At 55.4% G+C, this 21,301-nt stretch overlaps 1 protein-coding gene across 1 annotated transcript in view; it reads right to left on the bottom strand.

Annotated features, from left to right (window-relative positions):
- Positions 1 to 21,301, bottom strand: part of LOC120535028 (disabled homolog 2-interacting protein-like) — a 107,276-nt gene that overhangs the window by 4,049 nt on the left and 81,926 nt on the right. Inside the window, 11 exon segments of the mRNA XM_039762528.1 lie at positions 878 to 1,012; positions 2,078 to 2,265; positions 2,268 to 2,944; positions 3,258 to 3,436; positions 3,890 to 4,091; positions 4,798 to 5,034; positions 6,183 to 6,327; positions 8,479 to 8,623; positions 12,692 to 13,246; positions 14,174 to 14,272; positions 14,959 to 15,112. Coding sequence (XP_039618462.1) covers positions 878 to 1,012; positions 2,078 to 2,265; positions 2,268 to 2,944; positions 3,258 to 3,436; positions 3,890 to 4,091; positions 4,798 to 5,034; positions 6,183 to 6,327; positions 8,479 to 8,623; positions 12,692 to 13,246; positions 14,174 to 14,272; positions 14,959 to 15,112 — 2,716 coding nt within the window.

Here is a 21,301-nt window from a genome sequence, read left to right as displayed (position 1 = left end):
CCAACTCCAGGCCTGGAGGGCTGCAGTGGCTGCCCCCTTTTTCCTAATCATTGACCAGTTTTTGCTGCTAATTAACTCGTTTTCCCTTCGTTTCAATTGCCGTGTTTTTAACGATTCAGTCCTCTGAATTGATTTGTTTCTTCATGAAATGGCAGCCAAATGGAAATGAGACGTGAAACGAGCCACCAGATGAGCAGCTAAACTGGCATTCAAACTCCAACCAATCTATGAATGAGCAGCTGATTCTTGCTGTTAATTAATTAAACTCGTCATTTAATTCCACGACTTGTTGCTGCTCTCGTTCTGCCACAGCAGACATTTCCAAAACTGTTGATTTTCTGTTTGTCAAAATGCTGTGGTGACCTGAGAGATCAACCTTACCGAGACCTTCACCTTTCTTTATTTTCATATATTGTGTGACGGGCACAGGCGAGCTGGTCATGTGGCAGCTCATTATTGTTTGGCTGCTAATTAAAAAAAGAGTCAACTAAGGGGCTTGAGTCAAGTTAATTAAAACTAAAGCCAAAGAAGTTCATTAGCAGCAAAAACCGGTCACTGATGAAGAAGACGGTTAGAATGAAAACCTGCAGCCACTGCGGCCCTCCAGGCCTGGAGTTTGACACCCCTGACCAAAATGGATACTGAAAATGCCTCAGGCGCGCAAAGTGAAGGGCACATGTTGGCACCGCTGGCAGAAGATGAATGGCCAGTGTGTGGATGGGGGGGCCCACAGACAATGCAACCAACCCAGCGATGGCCAAAGGGCACCAAGCCACACGACAGTCAAATGACGCGCCATGTTGGTCTTCAGCAGGGCAGTGGCGGCCATCTCTAGAGCAGTGACCCACGCGGCCCGACCGGCGGGCACCCCAGTTACCTTTTCAATCTGCGTCAGCTCCTCTTTGCTCCTGCCCTCAGCGTCGATGCCCTCGTGCTCCACGTACTGGACGTTCATGTTCAGGAGCCAGGCGGCGGTGCGGTCCAGGGCATTGGGGTTCACAGGCGAAGGGGCCTGGTGGGGTGACACAAAGGAGACAAATGATGAGCTGGCCAGACTGACCACAGGCTCGAGCAGCTTCAAACAGAAAACATCAATCACTGGCACCAGGGCCTTACTGCCCACCAGTCAGGGCACAGGGCATTACCCACTTTGTCTGCAGTGCCTGCCATTCTCTGTTTCCACATCAGCTGCCAACTGGGCACTTCAGACAAGCAGCGGCCAGTCTGCCAAAGATGGCTGCAGGCACTGCAGAGGGGCACACGGCTAAAACGTCATCAGCCACCAGATGGTGGTGCACTTGCGCTGACAGGTGGGCAGGTGCCCACTTCTGAGTGCCCACTGATGCACGGTTTCAGTTCAGGCAGAACCCTCATATCGCATGAAATCACCCAGCATGTGCCAGAGCAGGACATTTGGTAGACAAGTGGGGGCAGGATGAGGAAGAGTGCCCCCTAGTGGAGGAGTCACAAATGCTTAGAGAAAGGCACTATATAAAAAAAGAACAAACTGAACAAGTAGGGCAGGAAATGGACAGATGGACAGACAGATGCACCTGTGTGGGGTTCTGTCATACGGGGTAGGTGAGGGTCTGTCCACCCACAAGTGACCCTGTTAAAGCACCATTCGGGTATCGAAAGAGTCTGATGCCAGGGGCAAGCAGATGGAAGCCATGTAACCCTGACTTCAAACAGATTGGTGACATCAATGTGACAAAGGTCCCTGGCACTAGATGCCACTTCAAGATGTGGATGGAGGGGCACATGCCTCCCGACTGACTGAACTGCTGGTGGAGCAATCGAGATGAAGGACAGCCTGCACACAGGGACCATGGGTACTGGGGGGCACAGGGGCACTCGGGAGCAGCCGGGCACAACCAGTCAACTTCAGACCACCTCAGCCGGCTCTGCAATGGGTGCACACAGAAGGCTGCCCAGTAGGTGGCGCCACTCCAATGCTGCCACTGAAGTAACCCAGTGTGACTCAAGGAAAGGTGAGGGGGTCAGGACTACTCCACCTGGTGCCACACAAGGGCGGCGGGCACCGCTACAGAATTGGCACACGGCCTCCTCCACTAACCTGCTTGTGCATCGTCCTCTGCTTCGTCTCGGGACTGTCCCCTTTCGAGGACGAAGACTGCTGCCGCAGTCGGGCACCACTTCCTGGCCAGTCCGGAGAGGAGGACATCATGCTGCCACTGGACGGCCGCGGGTAGGGCGCCGTGTTCAGCAGGTTGGGCGGAGTGCGCCCTCGAGTGACTGGTGGGGTGGCTGGTCGATCCGCCGCTGCGGCCCCGCGCTGTTCTGCCGGGGCACCGTGGGCTGGTGGGCGCTCTCCGTCAACGACAGCTGCCTGCGGATGAACTCCCCCGAGCGCCTGGCGAAGTCCTCGTTGCCACCGTGGTTGAGGAAGCCGTGTTTGCCCGAGGCCAGCTCTTCATTGTTGCTCTGCGAGCTGACGGAGCTCTGGCACTCCGAGCCCGAGTCGGCGAGACCACGCGGCGACACGGGCAGGCCGGCCGCCATCTGATAGACGGGGTTCTGGAAGGACAGGGGGGCTAAAAGCTGTGGCCTCCCCGGGGCGCCCTCCGAGCTGGGGGTGGTGGCCACCTGGCCCGCTCTGCGCATGGTGGGGACAGCGGCGCTGCCGACCTGGGGGGCCCGAGCAGACCAGACGCCGCCCTGCAGCGGCGCCACGGGGACCTGGCAGTCGTTCAGGGGGTCCGCCGGGGTGGCGACGTTGGCTCCGCTCTCCAGGCTGCGGTTGTCCTGCAGGTCCACCATGGAGAGGCTCTTGCTGCCGTTGGGTATCTGCACCTCGGGCTCGTTGGCCTCCGAGTAGCTGGAGCTGCGGGCAGGAGACGGCTGGACGCCCGAGTTCCTTGTGACAAAAAACAAGTCCTTGTTCTCGGGAGTCGGCGATGGCAGACGGGTAAAGTCGACGAGGCTGAGAAGGGAAGGAAGAGAAGAGAAGGTCAGGAGCGGAGACCACCAACAGGCCCCCTGAACTGGGACCTCTCACAGTACCATGGAGTTGCCCTGCAGGCCATCTGGCAACTGGCACCTTTGCAGTGCCTCCCCACTCTTTGATGCCCAGCACACCCTCAGACGGAGATTCCCTCAAAGGTGGCAGCTGGCCACTTGTCACACACGCCTGAAACGACCTCTACAGTGCCTCCTGCCTGCACAGGTGCCAGACAGGGAAGCCAACTGGCATGAACGTGCCAGTTCTGACCAAGCGCGCCCTTCACAAGACTTACCCAGACAAGTCGTTCTCGATGACCATCTTCTGCAGGCCGGTGGAGATGCTGCAGCTGGCACTGGGCGTGGAGGCGGGCCGCTCAGACGCCACGGACACCTGGACGCTCAGCGGGTTGGTCAGCGCCGTGTTGACATCTCTCAGGATGCGTGGCAGAGGGCCAAGTTTGCTGGCCGTACCCTGAAAAAAGAAGCAGAAGGTGGGTTCCCTCAAGCAGGATGGATTGCTTTAAGGGGGTCTGGCCTGCTGGAGCCTCTCTGGGCACCGGCAGTCCACCCTCTGCAGCCTCTTGTCCTCCTTGGGGCACCCGAGCTTGTAATCCACATAAAGGGGACGGGGGGACCCTGAAGGCCAAGTGCCAATGGCCTCCCAGACACAATGCCCTCCCCACATACACTTACTTTAAAGCTGTGGCATCACTGGCCATCCCGATGCCCGTCCTCCACTTGCTGAACCCAACGTCACGCCAGCACACACACTGCGACTTCCTCTGCCCTCCTGTGCCCCGCTGGCTCAAGTTTTCCAGCGTGCCAGCTGTCAACTCCTGGTGTAGCGTGTGGATGTGAGTGGGCACCCGACACATACAGCCACCCCACCTGCACTCGTAGCTATGCCCGCCGCTCCATCACCTACCTGCTCCAGCTGCGACACCACCTCAGACAGCAGGGAGTGCAGGGTGGACAGCTCTCGGCCGAGGTCCACGTAGCCTTCGAAGCCCGCCGTGTTGGAGATGGTCTCGGGGTTGGAGATCTCCAGCAGGAACCTCTGCATGTTGGTCCACTCGTGCTCCAGGAATTGGTTCATGAACGACATGTACTCCTCCTTGCTGCCGAACCTGCAGGGGCAAAGCGGCTCACCGGTCAGGGCTGTGCCAAGGGATCTGCCAGTCTGCTGCCACCACACAACTGGAGTGACAGGTGCAATTGGGAAGGGGCTTTGTCGCCTTCTCAGCACCTCAGGCATGACAGGGAGGCACAGGCTGGTGGGAATAACCCTCGAGCGCCCTGCTGCCAGTCACACACACACACACATCAGTTGTGTCCTTGAGACCCTCGAATGGTAACACTGGAGCCCCAATTCCAGATATCATGGATGCCAGTAGTGGCATTGCCTTGAGAAACGGCAGAGGCAGCTGGTGCCCACATGCCAGGGATCTGATGAACATAAACTCAGGGAGGTGGGTGGGAGTTGTCTAAGGAGACAATGCCACATACGGGCAGCCTCCTCCTTCCTCCTCTTGAATTCGACTGGCACTGCCATCTAGCAATAACATCGGAGTTAGAGACACACAAGTGAAGAATGCCGGGAAAGGCATGTCCTTCCAAACAATCTGGCATCAGACAGCTGCCAGCTCAGCGTGCCCACTCAGCCCTCTTGCATTCCTTACTCTAAAGCCATTTGCCACCAGCTGACTGATAAGTGCAACTCGCTGGCATGTGTAATTAGGCAAGAAAATCACTGCCAAATCCTGATGGACACGAAGGGTGCTCCTTGGCATGAGGGTGATCCGCTTAGGCCTTTACTGCTAGAGTGGTGCTTACTTGGTGAAGTTGGCCAAGTTCTGGGTGACCTTGGCGATGAGCGTCAAGGTGCGGGCAGTCCGGTCGTCAGGATACTCCTGCAGCAGGCTGAACAGTGACGGAGACATGATGGCTGGGCACAGGAAGCGCAAGAAGAGGGAGGCGCTGATGAGCCGCTCACTGATGTCCGGGCGCCCGCGACTGCTGCATTCCTGGCGCCACGAAGCAAACACTTCTTTGAGCTCCCGAGGAAACACACTGAGGGACAAAGAGAAAGACACGTGAGTGCCACCGGGCACAGACAGACAAGCTTGTGCCAACAAGAACAGCCAATGGCCCCTCAGATGCCAAGGCCATGCCTGGCATCAGCTCAGTACACCTAGTCATTGGTGCTGGACTGATCGGACCCTGCCATCCCTACACCTCTCCAGCTGCCCACTGTCATTGGGTGAATTCAGATCCGCACTGCCTTTGACTCGTGGTGCCCGCTCACCTGGCATGGTCTCGTCATTGACATCCAAGTGCTCACTTAACTCTTTGTGTGCCATCGCCGCAGTCTGGTCATTGCCAAGTCTGCTCGTCACGCCCATGCCCATCGATTACAGCCATTCTCACATAATAGTGCAGTGAGCAGTTAATGCCAGTGAAAGGAGGGTGGCACCGTGGGCTCCTTCTATGGTAACAGTCATCTACACGAGATGTCTCTGCACACATAGTGCAACATTCCTCAGTCTGGACACCCCGACTATCTCAGTGCCCCCTGCTGTCTGCTCATCCTGCACTCGAATTCTTCACCAGCGTGAAAATAAAACAAACAGCTGCGAGTGCAAAGTCCGTTGTGACGTCGAGCGCCGCGGCTGCGTCACCCGTACGACCGATCCCGACACAGTGCTGTGCCACTTAACTCTGGCAACCTACGGGCACAGCACCTCTTATCTCCATTATCTGTCAGAGGCATGCCATCCCTTATGTCCACCTGCGGCACCACAAGTCCTCCTCAGGGGCTATCGGTGGTCGTTCACATACCACCTTAGTGGCCAGCACCCCAGCTGGTGACTTACAGAGGCCAGAGTTAAAGTGTGCCATGCTGGGTGAGGGCCGCTGAATGCCGCTGCCAACGTCATTTATCAGGTCTCGGGCGTCGTCTAGGCGTAACTTTGCTTATCAGGTGGGCTGCGCTCGAACCTCAGCTCACAAACGAACCACCTGGACAAAGTGGACAAGGCCATCCATGCAGATGCCCATCGGCCTCCCTCACCATCAACCCACTGCCAGGCTTGTACGTCTCCTGCCCGGCCCTCCTCGCTGCTTCCCTGCTTTGGTGGGTGGTGTCCACTGGGGGCGCCCACTACACACACACACACACACACACACACACACACACACACACAGTAGGTGGGCCTTACCAGTAGGAGTTGATGATCTTGCAGAAGGCCAACTCGCAACACATCTTCAGGTTGCTCTGGTGCTCCAGGAGGTCTCCGGACGAGCATTTGCTGGGGTCCACCTCGCAGTTCTCGTCGGACTCGTAAAGGGCTTTGATGAACTCGCCTGAAGGGAGAGACGGGACGGTCAGGACATCGGCGAGCAGCAGCACAAGGGTGGCACTAAAGAGCTCCACGGTAGGCACTGCCGGTGGGCCCGGGGACGCGGCAGGAATTCGCTTTACTGTGCTTCCACGGCTCCATTTGGTTTCTGGTTTTCTAGCAGGCATCACCATTTTGCCACTCTTTGGTGCCCGTGATGCTCTGTCGGGGTCTCATCTCCTTTGCCCTCGTTTCACTGACCTGATTCGGTGACTCATTTCCGGGACTCATTTTCATTACGTGCTCAGCGCATACCACACTGGCACCCCAGGGAGATGCCAAGGGTGCCCACATGCACAGTCGACTGGTCTGAGATGTCCAACCTCAGAAGAACAAAGACGAGAGCCTGGCATATGTCGCCCAGCACAGCCACAGTCTTGTACTTCCCAATGTGGTGCCCTGCCTTGAACTGTGGTGCCCGAGGTGCCACCCTATTTGCTCTCTTGCCTTCTTTGTGAATATCGAACTGGGCTCTGCCCCTCAGCCCCATCCCGCACTAGCAGCTTTACTGTCGGACGTGGCTGCCAGGGTCACTCAAGGTACCCACTCAAGGTACCACTCAAGGTACCCCAGGGTGACCCCCCACTCCTGCCACAGCTTCCGCACCCGAATAAGCATAGGATCAGTGAGGTGACAGGGCGGTCTGTGGACACTCCAGGTGGTCCATCATCAGCCATAAAAACATAAAGTGGCACCGTGACGCCAGCATGCAAAGCCTGGCAGGTTGTAGGCAGCCTGCGGCGACGCCCAAGGCAAAGGGCACCCGTCTGCCAGGGTAACTTGAGGGCAGGGCAGGGACTGAAGCATGTGAGGAGACCCTTATTGAATAAAAAGCGGGAGTGGGTCGGAGTCGGACCATCAAACATCCCAAAGCCTCCCTGCCAACAGATTAGTGAAACGAAACGAAATCGGGGGGGACCTCGCACAGTGCCAACATCATGGAAGATTAGCTTCCACCTTTTAGGACATGCTGGGGTCCGCTAAGCCCCCACATGACGGTAACAGCCCATCGTAGGCCCCGGCGACGCTCTGCTGGTGTTGGTAGATGACCACCATAACGGCCACATGTCGGTCCAATGCCAACACTGGCAGTCCCCTCCAGCCAGTCCCCCATTTTCCTTTTATTCATTTGTCCCAATCTCGACTCGCTCCTCATCACCCCGCCCCGTGATGGGTCTTTCAGCTTTGATGTTGCCCTCCCGCTGCCCTCCTTAATGAGCCCGCTGCCCACATTATTCTGACGGCTCCTTCACATGGCGAGCAAACGTCCCTCAATCTGCTCCTCCAATAATCAACACCACAATTGCAGGTGGCAGCCACTCAGGGAGCACACCGGGCCCAAAGGATGGGCACAGCTGGCACCCTTCAGACTGAAAGAGAGCTTGGGGGCACTGACACAAACACAAGTGCTGTGCGGGGGCAAGATGGACAGTGTGAGGTGCAAGAAGCCTTGCTGGGCATGCCAAAGTCCTGCTGTAGAGGGCAAGCAGGCAGGGAACAAGATGGCAATGTGCCCCAAGCTGCCAGAGGGTGACCAGGGGGCAAAGAGCTCTTCAGAGCCCCTTGGTATGAGAATTTGGTGTAAACAAGACCAGAGTGGGCCGGCGGGTCTGAGGGACGTGGGACACAAACCGCTAAGCTTGGGTGGGCTGAGGGGGACTCTGCAGGGCAGCAGCCGTAGTTCTGGAGAGGTGCCACCAGGCACAGGGCTCTCTCCTCACCAATACCAATTTTCATTGATGGCTGCACTGGGGTCCCTAAGACAAGCCCCTCCCCCACCACTCCCGACTGGCAGATTCTGACCAATTCTGAAGAAAACAAAAAAGACGCGCGGCCGCTGGAGGTTGGCGTCATCAGAGAACAAAGAGAAGGGAGGCTAAAAATAAAAGCCAATTACACAGCGAGAGGGGCGGCGGGCACCGCTGGGATGCTCCAAAGGCAGATAAATATTATTGCTTCTCTGGCACATAACCTCCAGGGGCATCTTCAAATGCCAGCACCGTTTCTACCTGCCAGAGAGCGAGGCGCGAGTGTGGCCCTCGTCCATCATGCCGTCCCCTTCTGCCGAGCAGGGGTGGAGGGAGCTGCCCGCTGTGCGCCACGCTTCAGTACATACCCAGGGCGTCCTGCAGGTACTTCTGTCCCACCAGCTTCAGGTACTCCTCGATGGCCTTGGTGGCCAGGGTGTTCTCCCTGAATATCAGATGCTCGTTTTCACCACAGCGGTCAACTTCGGACATCATCAGGTCCGTCAGGAAGTCCTGCAACACAACGTGAAGAGGTCAGGCTGCAAGCGGGCACCCTTTGGCAGTCCACGTGCCCCCTTGTGTGCTAGCCCTTGGCTATCATGCCCCTGCACTTCAAATCACCAGGTTCAGAACTTGGAACCATCAACTTCTGCCCTCACGTCAGGAACCTCAACACTGGCACAAAAGCCAAGTGGGCATAAGAACGCCACTCCGGTCAAATGGACGTGCTGAAGCCTCCAACGAATGGCAATCCTCTCATCCCAAAACTTTGTGTAAGGTGACATGATGCAATGGACATGGGTACACCTGGGCACTGACTGGGTGGAGGATGGGCAGCATGGTCAGAATCACCAGTTTCACCAACAGATGATTAGCTGTTGAAAAGACTGGACTCACTGGGTGATCACAGGGCATGCAGTGGCCGACTGGCATCTCTTATAAGGTGTGTGGGGCCAGATTTGCGCCCCCAGACATTTGGGCTACCGCTGTGCCATTCCAATTCCATTGAAAAGCATCATCACATGGTCTGTATGCAGCGCCACCACAAGGACCAACACACCATTTTGTGATGTCTCCACTGCCCCACTGCCATCTGAGCACTTGGCACAGATACATAATATTTCTGCTCCTGGCATCCCATGCAGTGTTGCCTTCTGCTACACTGAAGGGCTTCAGGTGGGGGTTATAGTGGGTGAAAGTGATAATGGGGAGGGGTGTGTGTGGTGTTATGGGTCCACAGCTCGTTGAGTAAAGGCCATTTTTAAATAAATAATCAATGTGCTCGCGGCTTAGTGAGGGGACATTGGGCCATAGTGGGCCGTGGGACGATCCGTAGGGTGTGGGCGTTTCTCACCTAGTGCACAGGTGAGGAACTGCCCACATTCATGATTGTCCCGCGGCTAATGCTGCAGCTGCTGTGGCCCTCGTCATTTTAAAAAGAAGCGCGAGTCGGTTTTAGAGGGAAGAAGAAAAAAAGAAACGTTCGGGAAGAGAAAGAAACGATCGGAGAGAAAGGAAAGGAGAGGACGGAGGTTACAGGGAGCGTGGAAGCAAGCGGTGCAGGAGAGAGACGGACACGCGGAGCGTGTGGTGAGCGCGCGATCGAGCGCTCGTGGGCAGCTGCGAGGAAGCTGGGTGTTGGGCCGACACCCAGGTGTTTGTGTAGATGTCGCTCCCGCTGAGCGATCTGGTAGCGGGAGTAACAAGGTGAAAGCGACGAGCCGCAGAAGGCCGCGGAAAGGCAGCGGAAGTCGGGAGGCTTGGTGGTGGAGTCCCCAATATGAGCGACCTGGCTATTGGGGTAATCAAGTCTCGGGGACTGGGATGAGTGCCATACCGGAGCCAGGGATCGGGAGGTCTCCAGTCTCGAGCGTGTGATGTAGGAGGGCAGCTGCAGAGAGCGTCTTGCCTGCTGCTAAGCCCGTACGGGATAAGCAGGTGAGACGCATACAGAAAAGCACCGGATTTGTTTTTTTGTTTTAAAGACTGCTTCCAGGAGAAGATTTTAACCTTCGTTTTTAAAGGATTGTTGTGTTTATTTATTGGTTTTACCCCACGTTCGTTTTATGGATTATTTATTTAATGAATTTGAAACTGCACTATTTATGAACACTGTTTTTGTTTTGTTGACTGTTTTTAATAAAAGCACTTTTGCACTTTCTACCTTCCCCTTGCTCAGTAATTTGCCTCCATTGACTAGCTCATTCGGCAACATTATCGACGGTGTTGGGTTCGAGTGCTTCCAATAGCAAAGGGAGTGTGGAGCCAGAACCCACATCGTCACAGTGTGGCACAGTTATTGAGGTGCCCATCTCCTGTGTTATGCCAACAGTGGTCCACTATTGACATGACAACAAGCAGCAGGTGGCCATTTCGAGGCCACTAAAGGGCATCTTCATATAGTCCGGTCATCCACAGGCATAAAATGGCAGAGAGGAGACATTACATGGCACTTGGGCAGAAGCCGCCAAGTATGATGCCCACCAGTCACCCAGTCCATGTAGTAAAGTGAAACCTTTTGGTCCCTAGGGGACCTCACCTCCCAGCCCAATCCTAATGTGCACCCCTAGTGCTCCAGCCCATTCTCATGGCACACGGCGCCTTTGCCAGTCTTTTTTAACTCTCAGTACCCAATGTCAAATGAGCCTTGAAGGAGTGCCCAGGTCAAATCAAAGACAGGGAGATGGCGGGCAGAAATAAAAATCCAGGACACCCACCACCAAAGGCACTATATGGCACATGAGGAAACGCTTGGGGGGCAACTGGGGGGCTCATCTGGCTGTAATTCCAACCCTGACCCCCAAAGAGCGGTCAGAGACACCATCTGGCATCACCAGCAACGCAAGTCATCAAGGTCAGAAACATGTGTGGGCATCCTGGCACCTCCAAGACAAACGGCAGCAGCTAAGCAGCAGGATGGGACAACACACCATTAAGGGCTCGACCCCCTTCGCCAGGCAATGTGGCTCAAGTTTTCGCATGTCACTGACCAAGCACAGACACTATATAAGATGGAGGTGAACTCTGAAAAGTGCCAGCCAAACAAAACGGGCAAAATGTGAAACAGATGCACTGAGAAGGAACAGGAGGTAGGGCTGGTGTGGCAGGCGCTGGAGGTCGGGCACTGAGCAGTCGCCTACTCTATCTGCCTTCGTGCTAATTCGCCATAATCATTCCTGGCGCTGACACAATTCCGTTATCGCCCGCCGTTAATCCTCATTGATTTCTCTTCCGTTGCTGTCGCTCAGCGGGCCGCCTTGATTCGACAGCAGTATTCATGTTGGCACGTGGACCACTTGCCGTCACCCAACAGAAATGCAGTGCCCGCTGCTAAGGATGTCCACAAGCCTCTCCATTCATGGTACTGGGGGTTCATGGTGGCCTCGCCCTGTATCCCTGATGGTCTTCATTGTGTCATCTCAGTACCAGTGATGGTGAAAGGTGGCACCGAAGGTGGGGGGGGGGGCTCCCTTTATCAGGGAGCACCCATCACTAGATCTGCGAGAAGGGACTGGACAAATGACAGACAGACGTGGCGGGAAGGTCCCAGTCAGCCGGGGTGTCACTGGGTGGGCGAAGCCAGATACTTGAGTGGCAGCAACCGAGATGGGGCTGGGGGCTTTAATGGCAGTAGGCTGGGCGGGGCAAGAAATTTGACTGTCAGTAGGGTGGGGGAACAAAGGGGCTTGAGTGACAGTAGGATGGACGGGCAGAGCTACAGATGGGTAGAACGGGGGCTTGAGTGGCAGGGCCTGAGTGTGGTGGGAGTGGCAGCAGGAGGTGAGGTGAGCGGGAGTATGGGTACGGTGGAGGTGGTGTTGTCCCAGAACTCAGCAGCACTGAGGTGATCAAATAGAGGTGACCCAGGTGGTGACATCAGCACATGCATGTCATGTATCTCCTCGCCATTGAGGCCCCCCACCTTGTCCTTTTTATTCCTGCCCTTGCAACGCCCCTACCCTTTTCCTTCCTTGCCCACCACTCTTGTCATTTGTGCCCACTTCTGCTTGAGCCACTTCTTGAAGTGCAGACCCCCTCTGACTGCCTGCTTCACACTGAACCCCTGGCTTTCAGGAAGACGTCAGCAACTGCCACCGGGCACAGCCTTAACTGCCCATTGGCCTTGGCGCTCTCGCTCTCCACCTTACCCTCACACCGGGTTGTCATTTTGTCCCCCTCCTGATTTGTTGGACTTTTGAATTGGTGACATTCTCCTCTTTTCTTTTTGCCCCAATGCACTTCTTCAGTTACTGAGGATGGCATCTCATTTTGTGCCCTGGTTTTGTGGGCTCTTTTATGTGTTTGCTGGTTTGTCTGCTCCTACCTCCCCGTGGCCATCGTCCCGCTCGCCTACATTCCGGCCATCCATGCCCAGCCCCTGGCCCCCAACTCAATGGATTGGCACTCTGGGAGCCTAACACACCAGATGGCAGCAGTGGCACAGAAAGCCCTGCACCGAGAGAGCTGCCTGGCTCAGACATTGGCACACGACAGCACACTAAGCAAGATGCCCGAGCCCCTCCGCTGAGCTGCCCGAATGGCACCCTGACCCTCCCTCTGAAATGGCGATCGCCCGCTTACCTTGGCCTTGCCCGTGCTCTGCAGGATGTGCACCAGGGCACACGCCATCTCCTCCTTGTTCTTGACGCTGAGCGAGGGCTCGAGCAGCGAGCACAGCGCCATGTAGTTGTTGGTGATGTACTCGGCGAACTCCTTGTACAGCTCCATGGGCAGGATGCTCATGCTCTGGTAGCGCGACTTGATGCGGACCATGGGGCCCGGCGACTTGCCCTTGTTGGGGTTGGGCGTGCTCACGGGGTACCACTTCTCGACAAACTGGCGCCCGGTGACGGCGCCCATGGGGATGTTGACCAGGCCCACGTAGTTGTTTTTGTCCTTCTTCTTCTTCTTGTCCGTCTCCTTGTAGAGGTGCACGGTGACGCTCTTGACGGGCGGCAGGTTGTTAAACTCGAAGTGCTCGCCCCAGAACACGTTGTCTGTCTTGAGCTTGCACGTGGTGCGGGCATACAGCGTGTCGTCCAGGCACAGCTCGCAGAAGTACTTCTTCTTGGCGGGCAGGTCCTTGGCCTCGATGATCCACAGCTTCAGCATGTTCTCCACCCGCCGGCTGTTGTCCTATCAAACAGAGACAGAGAGAGAGGTGGCACTTTAGACATGGCACTCGCATCTTGTCACAACTGCCAGCTACAGAATCCACCTTGGAGTATTGGGAAGAGCATGAGCTGCACTTGTGCTCCCCTGTGCCTTACTGCCCGCCGTGTCCATAGGTGTCACCACTCACTCCATAAGCGACTGAATGAACAGAAATGTCTGCTTAGAGGGGCATGGTGCCAAGCATTACTGTGAAGGAGAATGCGCGCTCAGTATGACCCTCGCCAACATGACTACACAAAGAGGAGGGAAGTCACCTCTGGCAACGCCCACAGATTGTTGCCCAGTCCACCGTGAAGCTGCTTGAGCCATGCAGCACTGCCACTTGCTCCCCTTCGGATGCCCTCTCACCACTTTACATTAACTCTGGGTGCCCACAGGTGGTACAAAGACACAAACGCTACTCATCTGCCTTTAAATATCCACCCTGTTGGCTGAAGCTCTTTGCCACCATTAATGCCCACACGAGTCGCTGTCGTAATTTAGAATTTTGGCCAACGAGTGCCAAAGCCCAAGTAAAAATGGAGACGAGGGCACCGAGACCGTCTGTTGGCACCACAGTCCTAAGAGGTCAGGGCTGAAAGCCTGTGGCCACACATTGAAGATGATGCCCACCAGGTGCCACCCTTGACAGACAACGGTAGCTGCAGGAACCCCCCACTTATACTCACTAGAGATGGGAGTTGGGCCCCCAAAATGGCCTTAACAACACGACGGCACAGGTGGGCACCGATCAAGGGGAGTGTCACACAGACGGTATACGTGACCAGGTGGCCAAGTGTAGTCAGTTGGGCCAATGAAATGCCAAGACTGGGCTAGGGAGGGTGATGGCAGCCAGGGGGTCCTCTCTCCATCGTCAGCTCCCACCCCCCATTTCTCCGCCCAGCTTACCTTGTTTGGGTGCACTGCCCGCCGCAGGTTCTCCATCCACTTATCCCGTTCTGCTGCCGATCGACATGAGAAGCATTTACTCCCAGAGGAGGTCGTCACCTGCAGAGAGGAAGGACACAAATCACAACCAAACGATACGAATGCCGGCACCACTTACGAGGAAAGGGGCGGGGGGCGTCCAGCAGGCCAGGCGCTGGCACTCTTTGTGCCCCTGGCACTTCAGGAGTTGACTCTCCGATCGATGTCAAGGGCTGACTCCACCTCTAAACAGCCTTGCCCACATTTCCATGTCCATCCTGGCCCTGGACGAGGAGGTGACTCCACCCACGCCCACCCTTATGAATATTCAGCTACTGTTTAGCTCCACCCTCACACAAGCAGACAAGTCCAAATGGATCGGAGGGCTCATCAGGGCCCACAGAAGCCCAACACAGAGGGACACGGCCCAGACGAGATACCAGGGGGTTGGCAGTGGGAAGCACAGAATGATAAACCTGGGCACTGCCAGTCATCGGCCAGGCACGAAGTGGACACGTCTCATGTGTTTGGAATTCTAAATGGTCCAAGAGTCCCAGAGGACAAAGGCAAAAATGGCCATTGGTGACAAATAGCTGTCCAGCCAGCCATCCAGAACTTGTCTCCAGCACCAAGGTGCCAGGAGCCACTGTACTGTTGGGGGGTACGAGGACAGTCACACACGGACATGGAAAACTGAGGGAAGCGGTAGCAGGGTGCTGTAGAGAGATGCCAGTCGACGTGCCAGGGGCGGGCGCCACAGAGCCTACCTCAAAGCAGTAGTCCTGTCCCAGAATGCTGCTGTGCACGGGTTTGATCACAACTTCGTCCTCCATGCTGAGGTCCAGCGCCTCCACGGCACTACTGGGGCTGAGCAAAGACTCGTGGGACCGCGACTCCTTCAGCCTCGGCATTAGATGTGATCTGGAAAAAAAAGAGATGTGAGTGAGTGACCAGAGCACAGCGGCGGGCAGCCATGGCACAATTAGGGGCACAAACAGCCCCTTTATGCAGAAGGTGCCCGCCAGTGGCGCTTTTCTGCCAAGATGAAGACACACTGGCACTGGCAGATATCACACACTCGGGAGAAAGTCAATGGCAGGCATCCTGACAGGAAGTCGAGAAGACGGGGGCACCGATGCCAGCCTAAGGAGGGGTGAGGAGATGGCATGTGGGCACAGGGAATGCCAGGTGAGTGCTTTTGGCTGCCTCTCATCTTCATCTTCACACTTTTCACATAAAAGGAGCGCAAGGAGGAGAGACGTCACTGCATGAAAGGCGCCATATGCACCAAGCCTACAGTACTGATGGGCTTCAGTGTTCACCATGCACAAACATGGCAGGAGTGACAGCTTAGTCTGTAGACCTGAGGGCGTGTGCCACATGTGCCAGAGGCATCATTCATTTTTTATGCACACCTCTCTTTAAATGCATTTTCACCCTTCAATATAAAGCCATGTGAGATGCCAGCCTTCTGACTCCAATTCTCAGTAGTGATGCTGAGTGCCTACGCTGGCCCTGTGAGGCAGTAGTGGGCACCAAACCTTCATCCCTGACCTCTTGGTCCCATGCCAGCTTTCTTCTTGTGTTATTAACTCCCCTGTCAGCCTCCACTCAGTGTTCTTCTCTGCCCCACTGCCCATCTGGCAGTCTGGTGGCACACGCTGCCCACTATACAAGTGCCACATGGCCTGGTCAGATCATGTGTGCCAATGTGCACCCCAAGTCTGTATTCCGGCAGGCTGCTGTTGCCGACCTTGTCTTTCTCTCCCACATCTGGCTTCTCGTACCACGGGCTGCACCAGGATCAATGACCTTTGACCCCCTGTGGCAGGGCCTCGCTATGCTCGGCTGCTCTGATTGGCTCGATGCCGAGCTCCCCGGTCTGCCAGCTCAATCCGTCTTCACTGACGATGAAGAATATTTCTGTCAACGGCGACACTCCTGCTGGGACAGCGGCCAAGACGGCCACACCGAGACGCAGGCCCAAGAGAGGCACGTACAATAAGATGGCAGAGGGGAAGGACAATGCCAGTCTCACTTGTAACACCCAAACACAACGAAAGCAGGCAAAGGCCCACAAAATGTCAGACACTGCAAACAAACATGCCAGGCCCCGATCAAGGTGCAAATACCCAAGCTGTGAATGGCCTGGGCTGCAACCACCCTCATGCGGCACAAACACGGTGGGCACCCTCGCCAGGCTAGTCCAAGAAGAGGTGGATGGAGCCTCCTTGGTCAAAGGTCTCCAGAAGCTCCTCAAACATCCCAGTGACATCGAGCCGAGCTGGTGACCTCCGTGCCCGAGCAGGTAACACGTGGGGAGTGGTGGACTGGGTGTGGGGGAGGGGCCGCATTCCTCCAGCCTGAAGGAGTGTCCCAGCCATCATGTGACCCCGAGCCCTGGCGACGTCACCAAGGTGTGAAGTGGAACGAGCGACAGCTGTGCGCGCTGCCAGAGTGCAAGTGTCAGGGTCCCAGCTGGCACCTGCAACGCCACAGCTTTATAAAGACGGGCGCTCCATGTAAGGCAGGTGACAATACAAAATAAACACAGTCCTCTGTAATGTGTGAAAGGCGCTATATAAAGGAATGCCAATGCACTTAATGTGATCTCCAATCCCAAAGCCTCTGAAAGGGCTGACAAACTGGGTCAGAACAGCACCCCCTACCCTAAACATCACTTCTAATAAAGCATCTGACAACAATGGGCACAGAAATGCCAGGACCACTGCACAATGGGCACCCCTTGTGTGCCCTCAGCTTCTGCCAACATTGTCAGTGGTGGCTGGCAGATCCCTTCAGGCAACTGAAAAGCTGCAAGTGGTTAGCCACATAACTCGTGGGGGAGGGGCAGGGGCACAGAATTTAGTTGTTCACTTGGCATTGGCACCCCACTGATTACCTGACCTACAGCTGTGCCACCCTCCCATTATGGAGTACTATAAAAGTGACCAGAGTGACAGCTGAGCTTGGGGTGAAGGGCAAGAGGCCAAGCACATGGCACTGAGTGGATTGATAAATATGGCAAATAATCAAAGTGTGCCACGCTCACCCAGATGAAAGGGTATATAGCGTCTTCCACCGTCACATAAGCTCTCACCGTGTGGGGCACAACACAGAAAAACCAAAGACACAACTGGCCAGAAAACACAAGAAGAAGCTGAGTCATCGATAGAAGTGGCATGCAATTAACATATCTGCCATCGCTGGACGGCTGATCCACAACAGGGTACAGAAATGCCAATTCATCCATTGCCCTGTGCTGACTAATCAGAGAGTTATGCCAGCCCCAACTGAGGCTGCCATTATGTCCCTGAAGGTGCTGGCGCCACTGTGTCAGCTTTTCACTCACAGAGTCATGCCAGTTCTGGCTGATGCAACCCACTGTGCCCTGGGCCCCATTTCACCTGTGGGCTCCCACAGTGCCATGCCTCTCCTGACTGATGCCACCTGCCCCGTGTTGCCTGATTTGGTTGTGGTGGGCACAGAAGATGCTAGTCAGCTTCGATTTACGGTTATTGCACTTTACTCTTCTATCCCTCAGTGCATTGTGAAAGGCGCTATATAAGGCACAGACTGACTGGCATGCCAACGGTTTGTCCCCAATATATTTAATCTCGATTAGACTGTGCCGACTTGAAAAGTTGTCTCCTGCGAACTCAAAGCTGGTCAGGTGGCACTGTCATGCCAATGTCGCAACCTTCACTAATATACCACCCACTGACTCAAGATGCTTTACAAGCCGTTCTTAGCGAGTGATGCAGCTCACCAAGGATAGTGGGCACCTGCACAGAATGCCCCAAATGATCAGCTGGCACACTCTCCAGCTTTACCAGTCTGTGATTTGAGACACCAAGAGCCCCACCGGCCGCCATACCATAGAAGGACCCTTTGAGGACCAAGGGTGTTCTGAGCCTCAGGTTTACCCCTTACTGGATGATGCCCCATGCCAGGAATGAGCAGAGTTTACATTAAAGAAGATGCAACTGAGGTACCAAAATGCCACCTTGCCCACTTCCCTCTGAATGAGTCAGTAAAGCAAATGAAAAAGCGGGACATGGTGGCATTTGGAAATGACCTTGGTGGGCTTTTGAGTCCTTATCTGGACTGGCTGCTGGCACTACGGGGGTGAATGAATAGCCAAGGTGCCACATGGCATTCAACCAGATGCCCAACTCTCAGTCTGTAAGTGGCCACCTTGGACAGGTGGGAGCGCTATACAGCAGGCCTTTGTTCCACTTCAGAAGGCACACACACCTCAAGAGAGTCCACGGGCAGCAGTTATGGGTGAAGCTGACTGGGCACCTCGGTCAAGGATGGCTAAAAGGCGCTATATAAAACACAGATCAAAGAAGGGCTGTGGTGAACATGGAAATATCTGGCAATGGCACGTGTGACACTGCCAGCTGAGAAAGCCAGTAGGTGGCAAGAGGTCACCTGAATGGCCAAAGGCCCTGAAGGACCTGAGGTATGGTACCTGGGCACCTCAATGGGGACTTCTTCACATTTAGCCAGGATGCCATCGTAATTAAACCCATGTGCCACCCTACTGTAGGAAAGCGTAATCAAGAGAGAAAGAGAGAGGGGGACACTCCTGACAGCCGAGTGCCCACTTCAAGAAATGTCACAATAAAGGAGGCCGTCAATGGGACGTGATGCCAACCAGAAGCGCGTCAGCTTTAATTAAAAACTGGGTGACCAGAGTGGCATGAGAGGAGTAGAGCCAAGTTCCCCCAAATTGACCATCTGACAGAATCCATGGCATCACAACTGGAAAAGCGGCCACTGCTGCCATAGTCAGATGTGACCACTGAGGTGCAAATCAGGAGTCCTGTCTGTCAGGACTTTCACACCTCACTAGGCCAAAACTTTCATTTTTATTTAAACTCAAGTCAGCCACTTTGTGGCACAGCGGGCAGCATGCACAATAACTTCCTCACCAAGTCTGGCTGGGGTGGGCACTAGGGGGCAGCACTGCTCTGCTCGCAGACTGAGGCACTATATAAGGCTCTCTGTAGTCTGAGGGAGGTGACACAAGTCAGTGTCAGCAAGGCCACCAGCAGCGGCTTAATGGCTGGCAGATGTCAGACGAGATGGGCGCCACTCATCTGCACATCAGACACACGAGGACCCTGAGAGCAGAAGGAGCTGCTGGGCACCTCCATCAAGAGACCACTCAGTTAATGGCTCTAACTGGTCCAGAGATGGCGTGTGCGCCATGAAACCAGCAGAAGTGTAGGGACAGGCACAGGGCTGGTGAGAAGAGCTGCTCACCACGGTCAAGGCCTGTGCTGCCATTGTCTGTTGTGGATCAGGGGCTACTGTGCCCAGCGTATGGTAGGCAGCCATGGCATATGTCGAAAAAGAAGATACAGGAAGAAGGAAAAAGGACAAACAGCACGCCAATGTCATTCTCTTGGAGTGATGCCAACTAGTGTCCAAAGGCCCAACTGAACGTGCCGTGCACCCCTCTGTCAGTCTTCCCAGAACATTATGCCAACCCACTTGGCTTATTCTAGAGTATCACCCACTTGGAATGTTAGGTGTAAAGCAGGAATCAGATTGGCACAGTGGACGCAGGACTTCAACACTCAGGTCCTGGGATGTGCCACCCACCTATTTTCTAATGACACGTCGTGCCAACTTCAACATGAACCAGAGGGCCCACACCCTCCCAGGTGGCTCCTGCCTTTTGTCTCTCGGTCCTTCACATGCCATCTCTAACATGCTGCCACAGACAGCGGGTGACTGATGATGTCGCATTCGTGCACTCGGGTCACTCTCATGGACACCCCTTCCAACATGGATGGCGCACGGCGCTGACCACACCCCACTGGGCTAGAGACTCCTGGCACGCTGGTCTGAACGTCTGTGGCAGCTCTCAGAGTGCCCCAGGCTGGTCACTTGGCTGGCTCTCCACCCGAAGCGTGGGGACAATCGTCTGTGAGGCATCACCAGAATGGCACTGGCACACGATTGTCATCATTGACCTTGGCGCTCAGCCTATCTAACAAGACATGAGACGTCTGCAGGAAGAGCTACAGAGATGGCATAGCCCACCATTAAAGCCTTGGCACTTATGTCATAAATTGAGGGGGGCTTCTGTTGTATGTGGCACCCAGCAATGCCACCCTGCTGGTCACCTGTTGCGAGCAGCCCACTGTTTCTGGGCCTTGAGGTTCAGGCAGGTCCCTTTGATTGTACTGCCCACTTTGTATTTTTGACATTTGACCATGGCCTGGCATGCTGCCACATGCTCCGGCCGCATTGCCTAACTGCAGAGCCACTGTGGACACCCGAGTGTCACCAAGTCCACTCCTCCAGCCAGTGCTCACCCACCTCTGGAAGTGGCTGGCATCAGCCACTACATGGGCAACAAACTAAAAAAGAAACAAACCCTAGGTGGAGGGTCCCTGCCTGTCAATGGCAGGTCACCGTGCCCATCGCTGAGCCAACTAGGACTACAGAGAACTCACGCAGCGAGAATGTCACCCTTAACCCGGTCGTGAAAGTGACAAGCGTGCCAAGGGCTGAGCCGGACGTCCCCACAGACGGCCCTGCACATTCTCACGCTGCCCTCCCTTCACCCACCCAGAATGGCCTCCAGCGTCCCAGCGCCTGCATGTGTCACTTGGGTCTTCCTGTCAACTGTGTGAGCCGAGGAGAGGAAAGAAAGAAAGAAAGAAAGAAAGACGGCGTCACTGGAGGGCCTCAAGCCGTGGCGTCTCACTGACTTGCCAGGCCAGTGCCCACAACGTGCCTCCAATAAGCCACCTCAGCAGCCTGACCTCGACTCCTGTCTCACTCGCTCTTGCTGGCACCATCTGGGCATGAGAGAACAGACAAGCTAGATGCCAAGCTTGAAGATGTCCCCACCTCGGGTGGCACTGGCTAGAGTTGGCAGCGTGTGCCATATGGCAGAGACCGGTCTGAAGCTGGGACGAGGGGGTCGCGCATGTGCCACTTTCATTTTGCTACGGCACGGTGGGCGACGGAGAGCTAACTGGGCCAATCAGGGAGCTGCTCATCTGGGGGTCCGGCTCACCCATCGGCCGCCGCTTTATCGTCTCAGTGCCCCTCTCTAATTCGGAAGATGGCAGCTTTACAGCG

Source organism: Polypterus senegalus, chromosome 9, assembly GCF_016835505.1.
Source record: "Polypterus senegalus isolate Bchr_013 chromosome 9, ASM1683550v1, whole genome shotgun sequence".
NCBI lineage: Eukaryota > Metazoa > Chordata > Cladistia > Polypteriformes > Polypteridae > Polypterus > Polypterus senegalus.
This window is presented reverse-complemented; position numbering and strand designations above follow the sequence as displayed.